Source organism: Phalangium opilio, unplaced genomic scaffold (genome assembly GCF_054372755.1).
Source record: "Phalangium opilio isolate 3A_F unplaced genomic scaffold, DU_Popi_V2 ptg000017l_1, whole genome shotgun sequence".
NCBI lineage: Eukaryota > Metazoa > Arthropoda > Arachnida > Opiliones > Phalangiidae > Phalangium > Phalangium opilio.
In genome coordinates, this window is record NW_028324151.1 from 3878584 (window position 1) to 3895003 (window position 16420).

Genomic DNA, 16420 nt, shown 5'->3' on the forward strand with positions numbered 1-16420 from the left:
TTTACCGTTCTCTCTAATGCAGTCTGAATTCAGAACTGATAGATCTTATATGTATATTGCGCCCATATATACAGTCAAGTGAACATACTTATATATATTTTCTAGTCCGTTGTTTCTTGGAGTAAATAGACTAAAAACATCAATTATACTAATTACTCTGTTCATTATGGAGAATATTATATTACCTTAAAAAAGGGGCGCAATTAACAATGAACCGTAATTAGGGAAGAGTATTCATTATCTTGCGTATTTTTTTCCTTGTGTATGAACTAATACTTATATGAAATGCTATACCGACAGTGGTACCAATGTAAAAATGATAGGGTATTACTATACTGTATAAACCAGGAATGCATAGTTACACTTTATAAAAAATCTTCTGTTTTCCGATATATATTGATCGTCTAAGTAGTTAATCCTTGTGTTTGTTTTGGGATTACAATTAATTGGAGTTATACGTAATTACATCGTGTTATTGTTGTTTAGAAAACAGATTAGTCTAGCTCATCCCACAAAGACTGCCCATTTAGATACGTTGAAAAAATGGCTATACACAAGCAGCAACCTGTTTTATGTAATAGCAGTAAGAAAAACCATTATGTTTTTGACCTAGCTTTTTCTTTATTGAATTTGCAGGAGGGATTAAATTATTTTTATCTCGTTTTATTCAAATTCCTAACGACCGCTTCGATGTACCCACTCCCCTTAAGAGACCCCAGATAATTCATTAAAATTGAATGCAAGGTACACCATTAAGTGAAAGAAAGAAACATTCCCATACTATTTGAGTTCAAAGAAAAAAAAACTGTGCAAACGCGTGCTGAATATCAAGCGAAATTCGAGTCGACTTAAAACAAAACTATATAGAAAGTGTTGTATTTTTGTTTTTCAATAAAGAAAAAATGGTGCCCGAAATAAGCGCGATTTACAACAAGGCAAAAAACAACCTTAATGATAGTGTATGGGCGACAAATCAGGCACAGTTTGCTGTCGTCGAATATGAGAAGGTGTAAGGCATTGTAGCCTTAAATTTAATGGAAGTTCCGTGTGGTTTGATGGTCCTTTGGAGGGTATGTAGTAACTGCGCTGTATTAACGCCTCGAAATCGCAATGAAAACTAGCTAAAGATCACGTTTTTCCCACCGCCTCCCAAGAACTAAAGAAACCTTTCATCTAAACATTAAAAGTAATAACACTGAGTCAGGAAAAGACGTCAAAAGTTGCGTCGAAAAGTTCGAGGAGAAACGACATTTGATACTTAGTCCTTTAGGGCATTAGGATTAACGAACTTTTTACAAATTTAACTTGGTCCCTGACTAACATTAGAATTCTTTTCAACTGGAAATAATGATCTTTACGAGACTGATAGATATCGAAACGACCGACTCATCAAGCAGAAATCCATTACTATACCAAGGATTTTCACCCAATTTCGGATGTTATTTTTAGCGATTTCAAGGAGGGACGCAAGTCGATGTCCAGTAAAAAGATTGTAGTTAGTTTAGGAATACCTTAAATGATGTGTATCATCTTTGAAAATCTCCGTAATTAACCCTAATTAGTTTAATCGATAAAGGGTGTGGTATACCTCGTTAGAAAAAAGTATATCAGTTAGTACCAGTTTCATAAAATCCGTAAACATTTTTTACGAGGGCGGTTGAAGTTTAATGGTTACGTGTTATGCATTTATAAATTGTTTCACCACTCTCGCGATGTGTTCTGGGATAGATACTGAATTAATTGGCTTTTTTTCCGACGAATGAAATAATAATGTTTTGATAACTTTCTGTTAAATTGTTTTTTAAATAAATTGTTGAAATTTACTTACTTCTAGGCGGATTCTGTAGTTGAAAAACAGTTTGAAAGCGAATGGATTATCAGACCTAGACAATAAATAATGGCGGTCAAAGCCACGGAACTCTACGTCAGATGGTCCGGGTCGGAAGTGGGTACCAGCAGCGAAGCTTACCTCTTTGACGACGTTTTCAGTACCGCGTCCAATGACATTGATCGTACTCTATGGGTAACCAATGGAAATGATACCGTTAATACAACGGTTCAAACCATGGTACGAGATGAAGCGCTGGCCAAAGCGGAAGTAAGTTAATTTTGTATATAAAATCGGTCAAGGAATGACAACGGAGTGGTCAATCAATCATGGAAGGACATGTAAAATCTGGAAGACAAATTGTCTACGCCGGATGTATAGATAGACCGTGTCCCTCGACCTATTTATTGATAATATATGATCGAAGACTGTATGCACGCGAGTGAAATAATTTATTTACAAATTTCTTTAGCTCGGGACGTTATCATCTATATTTGTATTGACCGTTTTGGGAAATAGCTGTGTCCTATTGGCTTTGGCTCTCCGAGGAATTAAGATGACGCGAATGTATTATTTTCTCCTTCATCTATGTATCGCCGATCTTGTGACAGCCTTCTTTAATGTCCTTCCTCAATTGGCATGGGACGCGACTTATCGCTTCAAAGGAGGCGATTTCATGTGCAAATCCGTCAAGTTTCTTCAGCTCTTGGGGCCTTACTTGAGTTCTTACGTATTAGTGGTCACCGCCATTGACAGATATCAAGCCATTTGCTTTCCTTTGTCTAATTGCCATTGGACGCCAAAAAGGTACGTGAACCGTGACGTACTTAGCCGAATATCGGAAGAAACGTGTCTCCCATTTTCCCACGATGCTTAATTGTTGTTATTGTTGTTTATCCCTCTTAAATAGCATTGTTTTATCAGAGTTCTTTGTTTTTATTTTCTTCTCAGATCCAAGATTATGATTGGTACGGCTTGGATCGTTTCTCTTCTTTGTTGTTGTCCCCAGTTGGCCATTTTCTCGTACCAATTAGTTCCGGGTAGTTCCCCCGAAGTTGAAGACTGTTGGGGAACGTTTATCCAACCGTGGGGTGAAAGGGCTTACGTTACGTGGTACGCGGTCAGCGTATTTTTTCTGCCCTTAATCGTCTTGACCTTTACCTACGTTTGTATCTGCCGGGCCATCTGGGTTAATGTCCAACTCAAGAGGAAGAGTTCTTGCGTCACGGAGATTATGAAGAAGGACTTGAAGAAAATAAAAGGGAAATCCACTTTCTTGGTCATAGGAAGGTGAGATTATCTCTCTTTTCAAATTTTATATTTAAACATATTTCACATATATTTTTATATTTCGATTACAAAATAGGCTTAGTTTAAACCTCGCGCAATTTAAAAATGTCTATTTTCCGAATCCCTTCTTAAATACATCCATTTAAAACATTACAAACCATAATCTCGTTCGAAAAATTATAATTTTTGAGAAAAGCACGTTTCTATTTCCCGCCAAATTACTTGTTTATACTGAGCTCAGCTTCTATTGGAGGATTGCTAACACGTGATTTTCTCCCATGAATTTTGCGTGCGCTTCCTCTCTGACAACCGGCGCCATTATCTCAAGCCGGTAATGGCCGCTTTTAAGTCACGAATGATGATTTGCGCTGTTTAATCGCGAATTTAAGTTAATTATTTAAGTAATTAAGACAAAAATACGTTAAAATTTGTTAGATCTTACCGTTTTCGCAACAAAGATCAAGTGGAAATTACGTTACAAGACTGCGAAGATACTCAACCTAATGAAAATAACGGGGATGTCAGCCCGAAATTTAATACAAAGCCAAAATCGAGATCATCTTCATTCAAAACTAATTCGGATAATTTAGTAGCACCAAGAACTCATTCAATGCGTGGATTATCAAGAGCCAAGATTAAAACTGTGAAAATCACCGTTGTGGTCATCCTTGGATACATATTGTGTTCTACACCGTTCATCATTGTTCAACTATGGGCGTATTGGTGGCCAGGGGCTCAACAGTCAAGCTTTTGGAGTGGTGAGTTTGTTATTTATTAATTTTATCTTATAGTATATAAGAATTTGTCTCTTGGTTAAATAATTATGTCACATAAGTCTGTGATATTGAAAGCAATATGTCCTAAGTTTGTACCGCTGGTTATTAGTAAAGCTTACTAACTATTAAGCCTTTGCAAAGACTTGCCTAAATCAATGGTCGAAAACTCTATAAACTATTTTAGGCGAAACTTGACCTTTTCATCTTACTTTAGTAAGTAATGAGCGGAATCTTAAGTTTCGCTTTGAATAAGTCGTTTCGAAGTGCAATCCTTAGTTCTAAGGCCATTCAGCCGTCCAACCAGAAACAATTTAACTTAATCTTAATAAGGGGTTATAGGTCCTGATCAGTTAAAGGGGCGACGGTATCAACTCTGTATTTCTTGTACGATATGAGGCTAATTGATAATAAGCAATTAATTCTATTAGCTAGGAATTTTAAACTAGTTTAGCTACAATGTTAATCTTAAATAGTGTGTGTCCCCTAAGAAATATTTTGTCAAAAGCGTCCTTTGGTTCGAACATGACCCGATTTAATTATTATCACCCACGGAATTATCTGGGCCTTTAAAGCATTCAACTGGGAAAACTATATGGCAAGTTGCCCAGCAAAGCTTTTGGAATGCAAATAACAAACATAAAAATACATACGAATCACTTAAGTGTATAATTTTCACGAATGTTCTCAGAAACTGCGTGAGACTTCGCAAGCTGTTTATCTTTACGCGTTCTTCTAATGTTGAGTGAATCTTTTCTCACTAAGATACGCGATTCCTTATTCCCAAGGTAGCCATCCGTACTCCTTAGTTACGTAAGACCAGAAGGGGATGATAGAAGAAGGATGACACTGTATCCTCTTAATACTTTAGTTGTGTAACGTGATTTTGCTCCAAATGTTAAGGGATGTTAGGAAGAATCATGTTACAATGATCTCGCCCTCTTTGTGCTTATACACTTCTCTCGAAGAGAATTATTACATACTTCTGGTGTTAGCCACCCGTTCCTTTGGGTCTTAGCTTGGTCCTAGGTAATGATGAAATAATGTTAGTGGTCTTTGTATTATAAATCTTTCCGGGTGGCACTGGCTGTATAGTGTTGGGTTCTATTTATTCCGCTCCGGGAAATTACTTCGTTTATCCGATGCGATTGGATTCGTGGAGGAGGTCGTTTTCTAAGGGTTATTTTTATTATCACTGGACACTGGTCAAGAATGAAGATGTGTACTTTCTGATTAGAAGTTGGGTTTGCGTGTGATGAGATTATTCTCAAGATAAGATACGTGTAAAGAATAATTTACCTTTGTTGCAAAGTATGTTATACTAATATGTCCTAGTGTTTTTCTAAATTTACTAAATTATAGTTAATGAAAGAGATTAGAGGTTCAAAGTGGGTTAATTACCCAATTTAAATACGACCTTAATGCTAGCGATGTTTAATTCCCCGCTGACAGAATATATCTCTTAATTCTATCTAATTGGCTTTTTAAGTATAGTTAAAATCAGAATTTCTTTCCGCAGTTAAATTTAAGACATTCTAAACGTTTTTTGGTTACACATCGTTAAGCCTAACTTCATCTCTTCAGTCTTGACTGAATGGAAGTGAAAAAGGGGATAGGAACTAATGAAGGATATACTTCTCCCATCCGAACATAGTTACTTTGACTTTTTCTTTTAATATAAATGTCATTCTTTCAAACATTCTCGTTCAGTCATTTTTCTCCCCCTGCAAGTTAAGCTAATAGAGCGGAGTCAAAGGATAACGATTCGTACTCAGGCTTAGAATGCTTCACTTAAATAATGATTTTTCCTGTATAATTTGAAGGAGGTTTTAACCTTACTCAGAATGTATCTGACCCTAATGTTGCTATAGTTTTTATCTTAGAGTTCATCCCACCTACCGTTCAATGAAACCAAGCTCCATTTTATTTTAACAATTACCTTATAGTTTTAACTACGTTGAGTTCTGCTACTGAAACGGAGTCATAATAGCTTTCAGTTTGCCCTCTTTTTAATATCGTCGACATTTCAGACAAGAGCTCGTACAAAATATCATCCTCTATAGCTAAAAACCAGCTATAGTTTGAGACTTTTGACAAGGCGTCGAACAATCGAGATATATACTTAACTTGATATATATTCAACTTTTCATCAGTTTCGCTGGCCAAAAACCTACATGGTCTGAATTTTAACAAGATCCCAAATTTCGCTAAGTGATTATTAGACCACATGGTATACTAATATCTGATTGAACGTAAGGGGAAGGGCTTAAAAACGTTGATAAACCTCCCGCCCCTGCTTCCTCGCGTTTCATTGGCTATTCACCTCAACAGAACGCAAAGATATATACTTGTTTACATTCGGGTTTGGGCCGGATAGGTCGATAACTATATCAATGTCACTTGCCTTCTAAGTTTAAATACATTAAGTGTGACGTCACGGGTGACGATTTCTACGTCTCCTCCCCCTTAGTTCAAGCAGAAGGTCCCAGAAAAAAAATGTGTATTCTTGGTAGATTGGCACCTTTTCTAAAGAATACGCAGTGCAGGTTACCAATTGAAACGTTACCAAATTGCGTTTGGTTCGAAGTAACGTCATGGAAATTTAATTTCTCGTATAAGATGACGTGTTGTGTTCGAGACAACAACGTATCCGGGGAAATGTTTTATGATTTTGGACATTTCCTTTCCCCGTCTCTTGTTTGTAGTATATATTTTCTATTGTTGTTTGATTTTCCTCGGAATATACTTTGCCGCATTATTTCTTCCTCTTCTCTGAAACCCGAGATCACATCGGCTTTTAACAAAATTGGATTTGTATTTCCGGTGAATTTTCTCAAATCAGGATGAGATGAATATAATTTAACTAATGCATACCCTCCCTATACGATGTAAGCTTTGGTTTTGATTGACCCCCTGACCTTTGATACACATTCTGATATTTCGGACAGTTTCTACCCAATGGGAACATTTTCCCCATTATGGAATAGAGTAAAGTATACACATTGTAAATGTCGTGACATCTTTAAACCCTACGTGTTAGTTAATTAGCCTTATTTGCACATTAGCTTAATTAATTATTCCTTACTCGGAAACAACATTTGCATTTGTATTCGCGGTCAAGTTTAAAGTTGGTCATCAAACTTGTTATAAGGCCGAGAAGGCTTAATGGTCAACTCTCGTTTAGAATAGAATAGACCAATTTATTTTAGAAAATCTGACAGAGTATAATTATAATCTTTTAGCGGCTTAGGCCACCTTACTTTTAGACGTTTATAATTGACTTTAATTCTGTTTTTCAGTGAGATTGTTAACGCTAAAAGACTATAATAATATATATTGTCAAGGGTTTCAAATTATAGTTCGAGTTTTAAAACTTAACTTTAAATTTATTATGCGAAATGATTAACGAAAAGATAAACAACTATAGATTTTATCTGGAATTCAAACGGGATTTGAATTTAACTTCTTATTCATATTTAAATCAGCCCTGTAAGTTTTGCAAAATTATAATTCATTCCGTTAAATATGTCCTCGTTATTTTAGATATACAGGGTGTTTCTGATAAGACTGTCATAAATTAAGGGGGATGTTCTTTGGGAAATCAATTTTGAGTCGAAAATGAAATTCTATCTTCATTTTGCCACGTGACATGGGACACTGTTTCAAATCCTTTCAGAAACACCCTGTATAGGGCATGCCTAATTACTCGAAGTTTTAAACTAGGGGAGGGGGAGGAAAATTCCACTTCGTTTGTCCCCAAAGTTTTCGGACAATTCCGGTGTTATATCTGTTTACTCGTAGATTATCTCTCGCTCCATCAAATTTAAAACAAATTTGATTATAATTTAAATTTTATCCCAAATTTTATTATTTGAATTTGGAGAGTTCTGACTTTCCCAATAATTGAGAACTGACGCGAATAATACTTCTTAAACAATAGTTTGCGAAAATCATCGGGATAATATACGAATAATTAAATAAACTTATAAATCATTGGAAACAAAGTTTAAATGTTTGCCCTCAAACTATTTTCCCAATTGTTTTTTCAATCAATTTCAAAATCTCTTTTCTTTTTGGTGGGCCTGGGGGGATATAAAAAAAGACTGATATTCGAATATTTGCATATTGGAACAGATGTAACTCTATCTCTCTTGAGATCTTAACAATTCAATTCAGCCAACCCAAACACAACCAAAGTCACCAAAGACCAAACATTTACTAACTAATGAAAAGAAAAACTGGTCCCGAGTGAGATTGTGACAAATGACATTGGAGACCTAAATTTTTTTTTTAAAAAAAAAGAAATAAATATAGAAAAAAAATATTCTTTTGAAAAGTAGAAAAGTAAATAAACCCTCGAAATAATTTTTATTCCATTCTATTTGCTGAAGTTTTAACATAGAAGTGTTTGACTTATGATTTTGATTATTCTCTGTTAATCTACTTCTAATATGGGATGAAATCAATGGTCCCTGACCCTTTTTTCTTTCTTTATTCTTTGCTTTGGTGTCCTTTAACTTCGTAATGAAATTACTAGAAAAGAAAAAGAGAATGTTTGATGGCTTTAATGAAAATCTGAGACGCGGATTAGAAAATTCCGTCTCCTTTCGGTTCACACGTAACGTCATTAAAAGTGAAGAATGTTTTCATAACTTTATCTTTATTACCGTGGTTTTATTAGTCTACCAATACGTATCTAATTAAGGCTCGACTGGTTCTAATTAGTTAATTTTCACCTATTATTATGTAGGCTTTATTGCTAGTAGGTATTTTAGGTGTCTGTTTTGTTCGTTAATTTTAATTATTGTGGATTTAACTCTCTGTGCTTTATTGCTCTAGACGTTTGCAGACAACATTGCAACTTCTTGACTCAACTAATTAAATCAAGCTCGTGTGATAATTTTTACAAACTTGCCCCCCCAACTATACAGGTTGTTTCTGATGAATGATTGCTAATTTAATTAAGGGGTCATCCCTAAAACACTCAAATTATAACTCCCCTTTGGGGAAAAATGGAGATAGAAGTTACATTTTCGAATTAAAATTGATTTCCCAAAGAACATCCCCTTTAATTTATGGCAGACTTATCAGAAACACCCTGTATAGTTGGAGTTATTATTAGAAAACTTTACAATTCGGCTTATACACAAAAATAGACCAATTAGGGCCTCATTAATCCATTGTCTACTTTTTAGGCCTTTTTTGGAAAAGCTTCTGAGTTAGTGGGTTTCGATTTCATTATGAGTGAAAATACGATTGAATGCTTTCAAATTAAAGCGGAAGGAAATGAATGAATCGGAATGAATAGAATCCGGGTGGGGGGAACTCGATATCGAATCAAATTAATGGGTGTTTTTGAATATTCGAAACGGTTTTCTTTGTGTCCTGTATTTTTCGTAATTGCTAGTCCGATAGGTAATAAATGGAGTTAAGGAAAGGGGAAAATTTATTCTTAGTTGAAATTGTATCCAAATTCGTCATCAAAGAATGAATTAATATTCAGTTACAGAAAAGTTTTATTAGATCTTATTTCTGTTTATTTATTTATTTTTTTCAAATCTTTCTGTAGTTTCTCCTAATTACAGAAATTTATTTCTTGATACCAGACTCCAATTTACCGCATGCAGGATGCGGGAAGGACTTAAACAAACAAATGATTTACCGCAATTCAAAAGTTCGTCTGAAATAAATTAGGCCTTGGTTTCAGTTTTTATTTGAATCTAGAAAGTCGCGAGAACAGCAATGGCTTTGAGAATGGTGCAAATTTGAGGTGGGATTAATTATCACGAAATGAGCAATGCGGGAATTCAACCAAACCTTTCGGTTTTACGTTTTTTTTCTTCTCATCCTATTTTTAATCATTAGCTTTTGCCAAGATTTGTAATTACGAAACTTTAATTTTCTGACTCCCCCTTCTCCCACCTTTTGCCAAATGGAGCGCAGTAAAATCTAATTGCATTTCTATTTAATTTTGTTGTAATTATAGTTTGAGAAATGAATCCTTTGAATTATAATACCAATATTTAATTGGGTTTGGCAAATTTGATACTGGTTAATTATAGCCTTACCTTTTTAATATTGTATCTGTACCGCTCTGTATACATCCTTCTTTATTGGGGCCATCGTAAAGTGGTTTAAAGTCTCTTTTCGGCAAATGAAATAGATTAAATTTTCATTTAATTAATTTATTGAACATTTCATTGCAATTCCAGATAGATAATCGCTTTATAGCTTTCTCGTTCAACTTCAAAGGAAGTTTCTGCTCTCGAAATGGAGATCCCTTTGATGCTGCAGCTTTTCTTATTCCCTAAATTGAGGCCGAATCCCTTAGACAACAATTAGATACGTCAAAATCGTCTGCTATTTAATCATGGCAAAGAGTATATAAAGGAATGGATTACACTTCAAATTTTTAGATATAATAATGTGTATTTTAAATTGGAACTGTATGTGTTATCTATCTGCAAGATTAAAGAAGATATGAGCAAATAAGGCCTACCGCAAAGCAGACTACGTTGGGGTATAAAATTCTATTGGACAAGTTTTTACCCTAACTGCAGCCATAACCGTGTAGGTTCCAGCAAGTTAACTGCTCGTATCTTCTTGAATTTTGTCATGGATGGACACAACGAAGATATAATAGATTTTCAAGGGAAAGAAGCCGACCTTAAACACCTAGCACCTTATTATAAGTTTAAATTTCACGTAAGGGAATTTATTTAAACGGTTAAACCATATGGTTTAAACCTTACATGGTCTGTTTTAAGGGTTTACTGTTTAAAAAGTGGTATTATTTTGTCGTTAACGACAATGGTAGCAGTCTGCTGTGAAGATACTTTTTATCGGCTCAGTTTTATTTTTGGTTGGTCCCATTTGGCCAAGGCCCCAAAGTTACGAAAACGATTAAGTGTTTTTATGGGAGTCCGTTATAATTTTTTCTTACTCTCTCTCTTCTGTTCATCACTCAAGGCAGCAGGTTGTGCCATAGAGATAGGCGGTATAGACGAAAAAAATAAATATAGATTTATATAGGTATAAAAGCCAATTTGTAGATAGATTACGTTCAGTGATTTCGTTCTGGCTATATGGCTTTCGTCGAATTTTAAAGGGATTCTGTAGGCATAACTGCCCCATTTTTCGTCGGCAAACATAGGGGTCAGGGTTGCCACAGGCCAGGGAAAAACCTGGAAAGGTCAGGGAATTTCAAAATGCGCTAAAAGGTCAGGGAATTTCAAAATGGGCCAAAAAGGTCAGGGAAAAGTCAGTTTCAGTGAGATCACGTTTAACCAGACACCAAAATTGAAACCAAAACTGAGGGTGAAGCATTGAATGTTTACTATACTTTCAAATACTTTTTGATTATGGAAAACTTGTGAGATGTTATTCGCACTTTCTAGGCTTATGACAATTGTACTGAAACCATTCCTTCCCTATGAAGAGCTTGAATAACGTTATTGTAACAATTTTCACGTGGGCTTCTAAAGCTAATTTCTCTAATCTCGGATATTCTCAGCTTCTTTCAAATATCCGTTTATATGATACGTGACGTTGTTTGCCGTGTGATAAATTTCACGTTGAGAATCTACTTGTTATGAAAGGCAGCGTTAGTTCCAGCTATAGTTACTTAAGAAATACCCCCATATATTCTCTTACCGCAGTTGACTTTAGTCCTAAGAAAGAAGAAAAGCATGCAGTATGGTCCTGGGAGATATTAAACTCTCATTTTCGCGCTGGGCCCTTGCGGGTCTGCCATCATTTCCGTTACCTTCTGCAGCTAAGACAAAACCCCAACGCGATCGTTTACGCCAGCTAGGACGCCCCAGGAAAGTTAATCCGTTTCGTGCTTGGGTTTTTTTTTTGTACTCTGGTTTTGTTTTCGTTCTTGCTAAGCTATTTCTAACACTGTTTTAATCTTATATGGGTGCACCTTTCGTAGATCAATAATAGACTAAATATTTTGAAAATAATCAAGAAGTAGTTTAATTAACATTTTGCACATATTTTCGAAACTTGAAACGTCTTTTGTTGATTTTACTCTCCGTGGGGAAAAACCCTGGAAAACTCAGGGAAATATATGGGGTAAAAACCCTGGAAAACTCAGGGAAATATATGGGGTAAAAACCCAGGAAAACTAAGGGAAATATATGGGATAAAAACCCAGGAAAACTAAGGGAAATATGTGGGGAAAAAACCCTGGAAAACTCAGGGAAATATATGGGAAAAACCTGGAAAACTCAGGGAAATATAGGGGGAACCCTGGAAAACTCAGGGAAATATATGGAAAAGTACGTGGAAAACTAAGGGAAATATATGGAAAAGTACGTGGAAAACTCAGGGAAATAAATTCGAAAATACGTGGAAACCTCAGGGAAATATATGGGAAAATACATGGAAAACTCAGGGAAATCGGTTTTCCAAAAGTTGTATGAACCCTGCCAAGGTTTTTGCTGTTAATTTCCAACACCCAGGGTTATATGTAAAATTTATTCGAGTTTGTACACTTTGTTTACCATTTGTTTATGCATACCGCTAAAGTCATTGGATTTTATGATAATATCTATATAGCAAACTAACACATTTCTTGGCGTTGCAATGAATAAATCTCATTAGACGTCGATGTTTGTTTCGGAATTAGCCTCTAGCTAGACAGAAGGATGTAGCTTTTCATTCAAAACGGAATAAAGAGATTTAAGGCATTGAAAAGAAAAAAAAAACTCTACCACGATCTCCTTTGAATTTCATCCTAGGAAGGGATATATTTAGCTGATAAAATAATACTATCGCTTAGCAAATATCAATCCCCTCTCGGGTTGCAACGCTAATATGTATAAAGGGCAAACAAAAGGAGTATAAAACTAACAAAAGCCCAGGCTGGATTCTCCTGTCAAAAACACTGGGGTTATGGTCTTACGAGAAAAGTATACTCGGTGTTAATACTGCATATCCTGGATTGTTTTTCTCGCGTTTACGCCCCAAAATGCGCTTCTATGGCCTACTTGGAATAAAAGTTTCACTTTATATCCAAGACCATAACCTACTGGGAACGATTTCATTCTTTTTTGATGTCTTAACGTACTTTTGCTTCTGTTTTACCTCTGTTTTTACTTGTTTTCTCTGGGTTTTGAATGCGATTCTGAAGTGCTACAAAATAACTTTTTTTTTGTTGGGATTTTTTTTTGGTCAGATTCTATGCGCGCTTTTTTTAAAGAAAATGATTTATTGTCTAATGATGGAAATCTTTTATTGGTCCAATTTTATTTCATCGATTACTTTGATTTTATCTGAAATTTAATTGATCGAAAAAGCTCATCATCGAACTAAAGAACTAACCAAGTTATTTGTCATATTTTAGATTGATAAATTTTATTTTATTTCTCCTGAAAAAATAAGGCGATTTCATTTTAATATTTTTCAAGATAAGTCAAAACAAAATTCAATCAGCTGTCATTCGATCACGTAAAATTAGATCAAAACAACTTAATCTACTATATAGTTTCGATGTCGTTGAAATTTGACGGTTGACAGGCAACAACATGTCGACTCGAACTAGATTTGGGGAAGGGGAAAAGTCAGAACAGAAAACAAAGGAAAAAGTTTTATATCCGTTTCTTTCTTTTATTTCAGGTCCAGTCATAACCATCCTGATGCTTTTGTCAAGCTTGAATAGTTGCGTTAACCCTTGGATCTATCTGTGCTTCAATCCGAATCTGTTGACGGCGTTGAAAAACTTTTGCTATTGTCGTCGGGGTTCGGTCAAGGGGAACAAAAACGACACGGTTTTGTCCACCCACACGGAATTCCAATCGGTTCACAGCCACGCCGTCAACGAAAATCGCTACGCCGTCAATTCCGAGCCACGTTCCACCCCGTCGCTCAGCCACTTGAGAGCCAATGCCACTAGAAACGCCTCCCACGCTTCCTTGACCCCCAATGACGCGAAAAATAACTCTTTAATTCCCTTAAATGAAATTAAGGCTGCTGACCAAACCGCGTCCGTTGTCAGTGTCGTCTCGGACAATGAAGTTAGTGATGAAACCAACGCGTGAAAACATGCCTACTGACCTTTGGATGACCCCTGACCTCGATGACGTCACTACTCCTGACGTAACTACAGGTAAATTTTAGAGTTAGGGTAACCTGGTTTCTTAATATATTGTTAACTCTCTTCATCTATACTGTCTTTGCTCAACTAATTTTATTATGTATATTAACTAACAAACTAACTAAATTAACTATTAATTACTTCTTATTGTAACTAATTGTCTTAAAAACTGTTTATATAAATGTAAACTATGCTTTTTCTTTTCTATTGCTGAGAAATTCTGAAAAAGTAAGGTTGTAAGGTTGGGCAAGTATGATTCGAGATTGTTTTCGTATTGTTATTTATACAATCAAAATGATTTACCTTACATTGAAGGCATATTTATCATAAGATTGAATTTCCTGTAAAAATCATTTGAAAGAGTCACCCAACGGAAGTTGAATCAGAGAATGGTTTGTTATTATTATTCTATTTCCGTTTGTACCTATTGTGTTCTGTTTTTGACACTTCTCTACTTCCGAAACTTTTGCTTGATAAATAGCAGCTGTTTCGTAATGAAATTCAATCTTCTTTTATTAAAGGTAACATTTGATTTATGTTCAATACAACTACAATCTCTCTTAAATTGCAAGTTTGTTTAAGGAAGTTTCGAAACGACTTTCTTGTAAATATATATATTTAAATCATTTTTGATGAAAGGTAAAAAATGGTTTTGAACTCTCTGTACAAACAAACCATATGACAGCAGCAGACTTCTCTGTTTACTATATAGCTATCTGTGTTTCTTTTCTTAAAAAAAAAAGTAAAAATACTTTTTCGTTCCTTAAAGTTTCTGTCTTAAATTTCAAATACGTCTTGTCTTTCTTTCTAAGCCCATCTCTTTATTTCACTTCCTACTTCCTGAAGAAAGCTTTATCAAAGCAATTTAAAGTGTACTTGCGGATTTACATACATTTATTTTCGTGGTTAGAATTTCAATTTGCTTAACAAACTTTTAGAACTTCAATTTTTATAACCGAAATTTCTGGTTACGCTATAGGTAATTTTCAGTAGTTATTTTCGCATCAAAACATTTCAAAGGCAGTTAACCATAATGACCAGTGACGCGTTTTTACGAGGCCATAATATATTTAGAATACTTTAGCTTAGACTTCCTAACAAGGTACGACTTTGGTGAATTTCAGTCAAAACAGGCAATGGAGGGGAACGCCACAACTTATCTCCTCATAAGTTTATAAGTTATGTTCCATAAGTATAACACTACCTATACAAGTTCGTAATGATAGAGATTTACTGCTCGAGTTAGTTCGAGAACGACGACGCGATAGTTGAAGTCCTACACTCGGTTAATTAATTTTGCAGGACTTCCATCTAGCTCCTATTTATTTGTTCTGTACTAAGCCTTTGACAGCTCCTCACCAGGCGTCCCTTTACGAGAATTTATGGCCTACGTCACTACATGACAAGCTCTCAGTAACCAGTGACAAACTTATGCGACATAGCTTATGAAATGAATTTTTAAGCTACTTTTTTGGTTACGATGTTTAACATTGCGTAATCATACGCCTCAGTATTATGTGTATTACCAGAGAGCTTGTACACTTAACTATAAAGAAATATAAGTCCACGAAGAGCTTTTGGTCTAGTTAACTATTTACATTATAGTCCGTGATTAATGATGCATTTTTCTATCACCCTAATCTCATGGTAAACTAAAATTATCTAGAGGCGAAAACCAACAAACGCTTAGACTATATACACTTTTAGCAAGTTTCTTGGCAGCCAAAATACCCATAATTCAGGGTTTTCCGTTAGAATTTTGGTTAACCAAGCCTCTAAAGGCAGTATTATAAGCAAAGAGGATTTTAAATATTTAATCCTCATAATCCCTTCCAAAGAAAGAGTATATACGCCGAGGGACCAGTCACTAGGTCTAATCTGTTTACACTCTGTACCTTTACTAAAGAGACTTCCCCTAATCAGAATTTAAGAGTGATTAGCCCCTCGATGTATGCAACAATAAACATACTTTGCACGCAGGTTTGCCGAGAAAGCAATTTCTATACTAACTATAACTTCAATAACTACTTCTGCTTTTAAACTAACTGAATTGAACTACTTTCAACTTATTTGATGCGAGTCTTCATTTTAATCTAAATTAATACATAATAATAACAATAAACGATTATGAAATAAATATGGTCCATTTCAGAAGAGACGCATTTTCTTCCGGGTACACTTTCGACTTTTGCGCATGCGCGTCTACCTCCAGAGTTTAGCTGCGGGTAAGTGTACACTTGATTCTCTGCATGCATGCTATATTTAGTTAAGTTACGCCTTTAACGAGTTCTCTATAACCTGCAAATGGGCAATAACCAATATGTTAGCGTTATGTACGTATAGTTACTTAACGTTTGCCTTGACAACGTTTCCCCCCCCCCCAATAGTCGTGAGATAAGCTTAATGGTCGATTGTCGCCCCAAACGA

At 35.3% G+C, this 16420-nt stretch overlaps 1 protein-coding gene across 1 annotated transcript in view; it reads left to right on the top strand.

Annotated features, from left to right (window-relative positions):
- Window positions 1–16218, top strand: part of LOC149702553 (vasopressin V1a receptor-like) — a 21580-nt gene extending 5362 nt beyond the window's left edge. The window contains exons 2-7 of the mRNA XM_089866411.1: window positions 1835–2098; window positions 2301–2635; window positions 2780–3118; window positions 3554–3876; window positions 13516–14005; window positions 16146–16218. Of these exons, the coding sequence (XP_089722537.1) occupies window positions 1898–2098; window positions 2301–2635; window positions 2780–3118; window positions 3554–3876; window positions 13516–13937 (1620 nt within the window). The 5' untranslated portion in view covers window positions 1835–1897 and the 3' untranslated portion in view covers window positions 13938–14005; window positions 16146–16218. The remainder of the gene's footprint in view (window positions 1–1834; window positions 2099–2300; window positions 2636–2779; window positions 3119–3553; window positions 3877–13515; window positions 14006–16145) is intronic.
- Window positions 16219–16420: the final 202 nt, after the last annotated feature.